Source organism: Cyprinodon variegatus, unplaced genomic scaffold (assembly GCF_000732505.1).
Source record: "Cyprinodon variegatus isolate N-32 unplaced genomic scaffold, C_variegatus-1.0 Scaffold110, whole genome shotgun sequence".
NCBI classification, from domain to species: domain Eukaryota; kingdom Metazoa; phylum Chordata; class Actinopteri; order Cyprinodontiformes; family Cyprinodontidae; genus Cyprinodon; species Cyprinodon variegatus.
In genome coordinates this window covers 1,165,599-1,175,807 of record NW_015150563.1, presented here as the reverse complement: position 1 = coordinate 1,175,807, position 10,209 = coordinate 1,165,599, and the positions used below count along the sequence as shown (strand labels likewise).

The 10,209-nt window shown below is 43.0% G+C and overlaps 1 protein-coding gene across 8 annotated transcripts in view; it reads left to right on the top strand.

Moving 5' to 3' along the window:
• Positions 1 to 10,209, top strand: part of mipol1 (mirror-image polydactyly 1) — an 83,606-nt gene that overhangs the window by 30,542 nt on the left and 42,855 nt on the right. For all 8 annotated transcript variants that reach the window (XM_015374880.1, XM_015374878.1, XM_015374877.1 and 5 more), the window contains 2 exons: positions 224 to 329; positions 2,251 to 2,377. In XM_015374880.1, the coding sequence (XP_015230366.1) occupies positions 224 to 329; positions 2,251 to 2,377 (233 nt within the window). The remainder of the gene's footprint in view (positions 1 to 223; positions 330 to 2,250; positions 2,378 to 10,209) is intronic.

The following is a 10,209-nucleotide window of genomic DNA, read 5'->3' as shown; positions in this document are numbered from 1 at the left end:
GACCAAAAAGACCCAATAGGTCCTGTGGACCCTGTAGACCTAATACAATCAGTAGGCTCAGTAGACCTTGTAGACCCTGTAGATCCAGTAGGCCCTATAGACCCTGTAGACCCAGTAGTCTCAGCTGCTTGCTCTCTGGAAGCAGCATCCCCTTCTGCCATTTTTTGCCTAATCAGAAGCTAAGCTTCAGCTCACAGTGTCTAACTCACAACCTGTTCATCAGCTTCAAAAGCAGATGGTAGAGAAGGAGAAGGAGCTGCTGAAGAGGGAGTTGGATGAGGAGCTGAACGAGCAGCATCGAGAAGCCAAACACTGGGAGAGACCAACAGGTAAGGAGGGAGGGGTTTGCTCACGTCACACTCCCCTTCCTCACCAAGATCCACCTGGAATACTCCATGTTTTGTCTAGACTGTTCTACTGGATCATCTAAGGTCTAGTTCTTCCTTGGGGATGTGGATAATTATTAGTTCAGATGTTCCTGAACCGTTCAGCTCCCAATGTTTCAACTAACTCCCACCACTGCATCCATTCAGACCCTGTCCACGGCAACATGTTGGCCAGGACTCCGTGTTAGCCAGGAACTCATGTTGGCCAGGAGCTCATGTTTGCCAGTAGGTCATGTTTGCCAGGACCCCATTTTGGCCAGAACCCCATTTTAGCCAGAACCCCATTTTAGCCAGAACCCCATGTTGGCCAGAACCCCATTTTAGCCAGAACCCCTTGTTGGCCAGGAGTCCATGTTGGCCAGGAGCACGTTTTAGCCAGAACCTCATGTTGGCCGGGAGCCCATGTTGGCCAGGAGCACATTTTAGCCAGAACCCCATGTTGGCCCGGGACCCCATGTTGGCCGGGACCCCATGTTAGCCAGGAATCCATTCTGGGCAGGACCCCTTGTTGGCTGGGAGCCCATTGTTGGCCGGGAGCCCATGTTGGCCAGGAGCCCACTGTTAGCCAGGAGCCCACTGTTAGCCAGGACCCATTGTTCGCCAGTACCCCACCATGGCCAGGACCTCATGTTAGCCCTGAGGGGTCCTGAGCTCTTTAAGCATGCAGAGATGATGTCTGATTAATCTGAGCATGTCTGGTTCCTGAGGTAAAGGTTTGATACATTGGTGGGAGCATGCAGTAGTCTGAAATCAGGACCGCCAGCCCTGGCCTCATTCATCTTCCTGCAGCTCTCTATGAAGCGACTATCTCATTGTGCTGCTGCAGCTCTAAATACTTTGCCATGCTAATCATCCTCTGCACACTCACTGTAAAAATCTAAATATGAGTAAGTTGATTCTTCTTAAAATTTGTGTCTTTGTCTTGTTTTGGTAAGTAAGACATTTTGTCAGTAAGATGATTTAAAGTAAAGAAAAACTCATTAAATTATTTCAAGTGTATAATATCAGATTATCTTATTTTAATAGAAATGGTCCTTCCATTAGCAGATCACATTATTTACCTTCTTTAATTAATAACACACTTATTTTAAGATAATATTCATAGTTTGGATGATTCTTTGCAGTGTGGTTTGTGGGGGTGCAGAGATGGGCTCAGACCAGAGGAGCTCCCCTCCAGACCATCGTCTCACATCCTGATTCACCTGTTAGGGCGAGGAGGATTCCCTTAAGGCTTTAGAGCTTCTGTGTCATCAGACATTTCCTTCATGACTCCAGCCGCTCTGCACAGAGGAACCCTCCTTCTGTTCCACCCCTATAGACCTTCTACAGATTGAGACCAGGTCATGGGAGACAGCTGGTTGGATTAGATTCCTCTGGCTTCCTGGTAGCCTGGCAGGACATCCCAGTCCAATTGCAGTTGGATTTTTCTCTCCAAAACCAGTTCCTGGGTGTTGGCCAGATCCTCTAGCTAACCTAGAGAGATGTGATGATGATAATGATGGAGCTGAACTCTGAGCTCTTATTGCTAAACCAGAGCATCTAAGCTGGGGATGTGTCCCTGCTTCAGATGTTAGCAGCTGTATGAGCAGGGAACTGTATGGCCGGGGCCCACACAGAACCCTTCAATAACCAGCAGAGTCTCTAGGCTCCCAGCCTCACATGAGCTGTGGTCATTTCTGTGTTATTACTGCTGAAACAGAGACACACTGCAGCAATAAGGTCTGCACTGATTGGCCGGTCAGCTTCAGGGATTCTGGTTCCCCTTGTTTTAACTAAATCCCCCCTTTATCAAAGTGAAACCTTTATGAGATTTATTTTTCTAAAACCACAGATTTTGACCCCCCCCATCTCATTGTTTCTGCAGCGGTGTTGGAGGAGTTGCTGGCAGCACAGAAGGACAGAGATCAGGCTCTGATGTCACGTCTACTGCTGGCCAATGAGGAGAGAGACGAAGCTTTACTCCGGGCCCGCCATCTGCAGCAGGCAGCTGAGTATGTTCCTAGAAGTTAATGACTGCACAGTTATTTACAGCAACTATCAGAAGTTAGCATCCAGGCGTCATTGTCGCGCTCCTGCACAATCTGAGCTTCATGCATAAATAATTTCACGTCTGCTCCTGTTGTGCAGCTTTAGTCTGATTTAATATTTAATCACATATCCTTCAGACTGTCCTGTGCTTTCCTGTGAACAGGTGTTTTAGGATAACATATGAGATTCAAGCTCAGATCGACCAGTTATCTCTGCACACATATGGAATAAATGAACAACTTCCCTTCAAAACAAGAATTTATTAACAACAATAATAATCTTAAATCAGTTTAAAAGCCCTCTCTAAGCTAGTAGAAATCAACTAAACTAAATAGCTCCAGAAATAAAAAATGAGCTTCCCCCGCTGGCCCCGGGTCGTTTTTACGTCACATTTCTTTCCCCATCAAACATCAAGCTTATTTCTAAACTAAACTCAACATGTTGTACCTAAGAAAACTGAATTCTAAGCCAACCATCCTCTACAAACGCCAATAACTAATAATTCAGTCTTCTGTCATCCAACACGCCTCCAATCCTGACATTACTGGGCTCATTTTGTCTGTAAACCTCCACAGAAAACTAATATCCTTTTGTATTTCCCATAAAATCAAAAATGGGGTGTTTGACCTGCTAAGCTTAGGCTGCATGAAGAACTCTGACCTTGAGTCCATTCAGGATTCCTGGGCTACACCTAAATGTAGTTTGACAGCTAAATTAAATTATTTAAAAATTGATGATCAGAGAAAACCTACAAAAAGCTGAAAGGATGGAGAAGTTTTTTGTGGAAGTTCTGATTCAGGGGCAGAAATGTTCAGTTTAACAGTTAAAGCATAAAGTGAATTCTTGGTTCTGCTCAGATCCTGATCAGCTGAGCCAGTGAAGCAGCTGTGATGACGTGTCTCCATAGAGGAAGAGGAGAACCTGTCTGAGGCCAGCTCAGCAGCAGCAGTTTGCTTCCTGCAGACGCTCTGCGGACCAGCAGATCCGTCTCTGCCATTTATTTACATATGCAGCATGTTTAGCGTTGTGCTAAAGAAGGATCTCAGCCCGCTGCCGCTCTCCTCTTCCTCCCCCTTCATTATGCACCTCCTCACTCTGCTTTGAGGGCTGTGAAATGAGCTCTTGTCTTCTTCAAGCAGCAGCCAAATAGACCAGAAAATCTAATTAGAATTAAACCCCCTCTTCCTGGTTCTTCTTCCTCTGCCCCCCCCCTACCCAGAGTGAGAGGGTAATTGATATTGGAGGCCACAGTCCTGTTTTATGAGGACAGAATATGGAGGAGCATGTTCCATCTGTCAGGGCTCAGGGTGTGTGTTGGTTTTTGTTGGGGTGTGTGTGTGTGTGTTTCCATGGGGCTCACCTCGATGAGTGTGTTTTACTGATTGAGAAGGTGCTCGTCTTTCTAATAATGAGCCACTCCGTGTCTCCCGGCCGCTCCGCTCCGTGTTCAAGACCCAACAACTCCAAGACCAGAGGGGGTCGGCTGCAGCCATGAAGGTCAGGGTCCCGCTTGGGTTAGATCCTCCTGAGTCAGAGGCGTCAAGTAACTAAGTACAAATACTTCATTACTGTACTGAAGTAAAAATGTAGGCTATCTATACTTTACTGAAGTAATTATTTTCTAGACAACTTTTTCCTTCTACTCCTTACATTTTAAAAATAGACTCGTTAGTTTTGTTTCATTTCAGCTCCTTTTCATTATGGCCTGTTTGTATCTAAAAGCAATAAAAACCGTCAAAATAATTAGTTTCATCCAGACTATTCATTTTTTTGTGGCTGGACTCGGTGCTGCCCCAACTTGTTGCTCACCACATACAAAAATAGTTTTTTAGGATGAAATTTGATAAAATTAGTTACAAATTTACTTTAAAAATTAAAATAAAAAAAGTAAAAAAATGTTATTGTTTTATAAATTAGTCTAGCGGCCGCCTAGCTTAATTGGTAAGTCACCTGTTCTGCAAACAGGAAGCCTGGGTTTGTATGTCAGCTGCCAGTGTTAGTCCTTAAGCAAGACCCTTCATGCTAATGCCTGCTCTGGGGGGTGGTGGGCTAGTGGTTGGGGCGTAGCGCTTGGGTTCTGAGTTTAAGCCCCACAGTGGGGTTGGAGGTCTGCAAGAACCTTAACCCAATGCTGCTCCCGGGCGCTGCACAATGGCTGTCCACTGCTCCCCAAGGGGATGGGTTGAATGCAGAGACTGAATTTCATTGCTCTCTTCTAGTGACAGTGTAATGACAGTAAAACGGCAGAGTAAAACTAAGAAAATTAAGTCTGCTGCGTTCAGACGGCAAGCAGCAGAAGTCAATGGTTGACACGCATCATGCAGCAGCAAAAAGTCCTGCAGCATGTCTAGAGCAGCAGAAGCAGCGCCTCATGAGCTTCTCAGCATGTGAGGCGCGTGTTGCGCTTCGGAAACAGCAGCTGCTGGAGTTGGAAACATTTTATTTTTGCTGCTGGATTCGCCACATCAATCAATGAGAGAAGCTGATCTGGTAGCTGGCAGGGAGTCAGACACAGCACTGCTGATGCAGAGCGCTGTGATCACTCCTCTGAAACAGTTTATTAACGCCTAAATTAACTTCAAATGTAGAAACCTGCCGGCAGAATATGTTTGCTTTTATTATCCTGGTGCCTGCAGTTTGTAGCACATACCTGAAAAACGCTAACATCTACTTCCAGCTGCCACCAACAGTAGGGGAAAACCCCCAAGAGGCGAGCAGGCCTGAGGCAGCTGCTGCTGGGGATTCCCAGTGACCGCTGCTATGTGGGGGGTCTGAGCGGCTCCCACAGAGAAATAATCTTTGAAGGCAGGATGGTAATCTGGATGAACTGACTGAATCTATTTTGAAGTGAGAAAGTCCTCCTGAAAACATGGTCTGTTCAAACTACTTTTTACCCACTGATCATCACAGCAAATATAGCTGCTATTGTTCCAGGCAAAGAAAAGGATAGGGTAGCTCCGCCCAACGCACATCAGACCCACTTTTCCACCGCGCAGCTAGAGATGCAAAGATGCTTCAGATACTTTATACAAGTATCAAAAATGAAGCAGCACGCACGTTTTAGCTGCTGCTGCAGCGTGCGGTCTGAATGCAGGAAGTTATCACCCAGAATTGTAGAAAAATGCACCTTTAATAGGGTAGTGCAGTGTAGTTAGTTACTTTTATCCTTTAATCAATTTTAAAAATGGTACTTTTACATTGGAGTAGGAAGCTGAAGTTGATCCTCTAACTTCTATAAAAGTGTTATTAAACCAGCCGGATTTATACGTCTACTGGGGTAATAAACATGAATATTTTGACCGCTCTGCTCCTGAGTCAGATGAACAGTTTCTTACCAGGCCTGTGCAGAACCTGCTGACCTGCTGAGCAGGAGCAGGACCCCGGCTCTGGAGCTCAGCATTAGGACACAGGACAGCAGGGGATGCTGGGATGTCAAACAGAAATTAATCTTCTCTGGAGTAACTAAATGTGTCAGACCGTAGCAGCTGGCGTTTCTGCTGGGCCTTCCAGATCCGTCCATAAACAGATTTTGTTTTATTTTTTTATTTACCTTTTTGAAAACAGGAGCAGGAGAAAAAACCCTGGATTAACCCTTTATAGGACACTTGGTGAATTATTGGAATCCAGGACAAGACCTTATTACCTTTGTAACATTCAAAAAATATGGATATTTGATGGCATAAATTAATGTCAATGTAATAACAAGAAACTCCAACTTGCCTGAATATATTAAGAAAAATAACAAAAGTGCTTCTATAAGAAATGCTCTATTTGTAAGGGGTATGCTAGTGAACAAAAACGCTAAACTGCCCTATAAAGGGTTAAAAGTTTAACACTAATCCCTTTAAAACATCCTTTAACCTTTTAAAGTATGTCCGCCCTACCACCCTAGCTGAGCTTCACTATTATTGGCTGAGGCTGAATACTTTTACTCGGCCTACATCTCCCAGAATGCCGTGTGGTTCTTGATCAGAGTTCAGGGGAATTAGCTGTTGATCAGGTCTTTATGGTTTGGGTAAATCCTTGATTCTGATTGGCTGCAGGGTGTCCAATAAAAAAGTAATCTATGAAAAGTTCTAGTCTGATACTTTGTGTCACTTAACATGACTTTAAATTGCAGCTTTGATGCCGGAGCCGTTACCTTGGCAACAATCTATATCATATAGAGAGATATTAAAAATTCCACTGAGCTTCTGGTGAAAAACTTATGATTTCAGTGATAAAAGGAAATCCGAACCTTTCAATAACCGATTTAATATTTCTAAGTTACGATGGTATAAGGAGGATAAAGCCCTCGGATTCGTCCATTATCAGAAATAAATTGACTCCATGGAAGCGAAGGTTCCCGCCACGCCGTCATCCACTCATTTCTGATGATGGACACCTAAAGGGACGTCATCTTTTCCTCACTGCAAGCACTAGTTTCTGCTCTGAAATCTGTTTTCAAGTTAACATTTCACAGCATCTGTTTGGAGTCCAGAGAAACAGAAAATACAGAAATTGGCTTTTTTTTTTTTTGCTCCCATTAGCTTCACTTCTCCCCTAATAGAGCAGATTTTCTCCTATCAATGACTGAACAGAGCAGGGGCGTCAGCTGACCCAATACTATACAGGGGCACAGTAGGGCACCCAAAAAAATGCGAGCATGCAAGGCGCGCGAGCAAAACTATTTTTGGGCAATTATTTATTTTAATAAAGCATGGGCACAGCTAATTAATGCAACTATGCAAGCAAATATTTTATAGCACTTATTTGTTATTATAAAGCGTCATAAATGAATTGTACAATCAGATTGTTATTTTCTGCATCATTAAATATCTACCTGAACAAAACTGGATTGAATTGGCCCACTTGTGAACATAACTGTATATCTCTAATCCACTACTGATGAATGCACAATTTATCTTTATTAAAAATCTATCAGCAAACATGAACTGGAAAACTGAAAACTTGAAATGGGCAACTAAAAGGAAAAACAAAAAAACACCTCTACATACTAGGTGTGGAATGGCTCACAAAATCCACGGTTCGGTTCGGTTCACGGTTTCGTGGTCACGGTTTTCGGTTCGGTATATGTTGATTGTTTGGAAAATCTATTATGGTCGTGTTGCTGTTACCATAAACAAAACATGTTGCACAATGCTTGCACACTGTTGCACTTTAATCCACAACTTTCTTCCCGCCGTCATCGTAGGTAACTCTAAATGCAAAGTGGTCCCATACAGCAGACCTATAAAGTGCTGCTGGCGCGTCTTCCAAATCCTGTTCTTTCCCACTCGCCATACCCACACAATTCTCCACAACAATTGATTTTTTTCTGCTAAGCTGCTTGGCTTCTTCTTCTTGTTTACTACTGGTGGTTGGCTTTGGTCGCAGTACCGCCGCCTTTTCATAAACCGTTCCATCCCTACTACATACATACATGTCTGTGTTTATCATTTCTATTCTGGCCTATCCTATGATGGTGTGATGGTGATTATCCTATGAGGTGTGTGTATATCATGGCCAGAAAGATGGGAGAGGTGGATGTTCATTTTTTTAACAGTAAACGGTAGCGTCTCGGCCAGTGGCGGCTGGTGGAGTTTTTCTCCAGGGGGGGCTATAAATTCTAAATAGACGTATACCAAAATCCAGTCAAACATACACTAAGTTATCACACCAGTATATTTATATGAATGCCAACAACAAAAAACATCAAAACAAACATAATTTCATGAACAGCTTTACATGTTGTCCATAAAGCTTGCCCTTCTGGGGCTTTGTGAAGTAAAATCTGTGTTTTGCATGGTCCAATATTGTCTCACAAACCTAAAAAAAATGGAGCTGTTTAATAATCGAGAGGTTATTGGTCAGTTTTTAATGTATAAAAACTATTTTTTTTGACAATGTGTTTATTTATGAGCAACTATGCAGATTAACAAACATCTAGAAAAAGTAGACTATGTTCTATTTTTTTCCAGGTGAATCCAAAATTGTTCATTCTTCTTTGCCTTTTCTATGCACTGCTTTAAATCAGTCCTAGCTGTCTTTATCCATGCTGGGTCAGATCCTGACCTTTGAAAAAGGAGGCAGGGAAAGCAGGATAAAGCCTTAGCCTCGCTGCATGCAGTTAGCTTAGCCTTGGAGTTAAACCAGGGCTTAGAAAAAGAGGTTTCTTGTGCCATTTCTCTCCCTCTCTCTCTTTCAAATGCTCCTCCATCCCCCGCGACTCGACCTGTCAATCACCCGTAAAACCTGCGCTGTGGCGGGAGGTGGTGAGCAAACGCACTTCCTGTCAGCTGCCACCAGATCTGCGCCCTAAGCTCTCCTATACCTTTGTATTGCAGAGCAGCGGCTGCACATGGACAACTTTTAACGAGATTCAATTAGGAAAGATTTTTGCGCGCCAGGGCAGAAATACGTCATCAATCTGACGGAAAATTGAATGATGCTTTACTCATCATTAAAGATTAAATATTTATCTTCTTTATCATCTAAAAAATATGTAGAGATATGATATGAGATATATTTCGAAATATTTTACATTTTAATTTAAAATTAAATTATAAAAAAGAAAATGTTTGTATGTCTAAATCAGTCATTGGGTGTGGGTCGGCGCCCTAGCGCCCTCCATTGGCCAGCCGCCAATGGTCTCAGCTTCATTTTTGTGAAGCTTTCGATTAGTTGTGACTGGCTTATTTTGGAGAGTTCTCCTCTCCCCCCGCTGTGAGGGTGGAGCTGTAAAAGCGGAAAATTAAATAATTAAAAAAAATAAGTGCCCCAGGAAAGCAGATCCACAATGGGGCACGTGCCTCTGTGAAAACGCTCTGTCGATGCCGATGAAACAGAGTCGGTGTTCAGGTAAAATTCAGGCTAACAAATTAGGTCACCTCTTTGACAAAACTTTGACAAAAAGAAATTAATAAAATCAATCTAGAGGTTTTGATTAAACTATAATAAAACAAAATATTTGTTTTCAGAATAATCTTAGAATCTATCCATCCAGTTTCTGTCACACTTATCCCTGCTGGTGTTGCAAAGGGTGCTGGTGCCTATCTTCCGCTGTCTACGGGCAGGGGCGGATTTAAGAAATGTGTGGCCCTGGACGACCAGCCCAGTCAGTCAATCCGAGCCAATTTATTGCTCTTTTTTTACAGAAGGATAGAAACTCAAGGTTCTGAGGAGGAGGTTGATAAACCTTAAAGGCACTGAGAAAATTCTACATGAAGAACTTTCCCAGTTTTTTTAACAGCTGCTTTTTATGGACGTGTTTGGTTTATTATTCAGAGTCTTAGGTAGTTTCCTGATGTTTAACGAGTGACCTGATTGAGTGATGGAGGCAACATGACGCTCAAAGATCAGATAAAGGTTTCAGCTGCCTCTAACTTAGCCAGAGATGAATGGTTTTTTTCAGATTATTCAATCCAGTCACATAACACCTATAAACTTTACCAAAGATCAGTTTTATTAGATAAATTAACACTAAGCAACTCATGTTTTAATATTTTTTTGAATTTGAGGCTAAAGCTTCATGTCTATAAAGGAAACATCTGGTGATGGAAATTATGGCCAATTTTTCCTTTCAAGTAATTAAAATGTAAATATTCAGCAGGATTTAGGTCTAAACTTTGACTAGGCCATTAGAACGTATGGCTTTAAATGCCATGTTTGTGGGTCTGCAAGGAGTCCATCTGCTCTCTGTGGTCAGACGATGGATGGTTCTGGAACCATCAGTGGTCAGACGATGGATGGTTCTGGAACCATCAGTGGTCAGACGATGGATGGTTCTGGAACCATCAGTGGTCGGACGATGGAT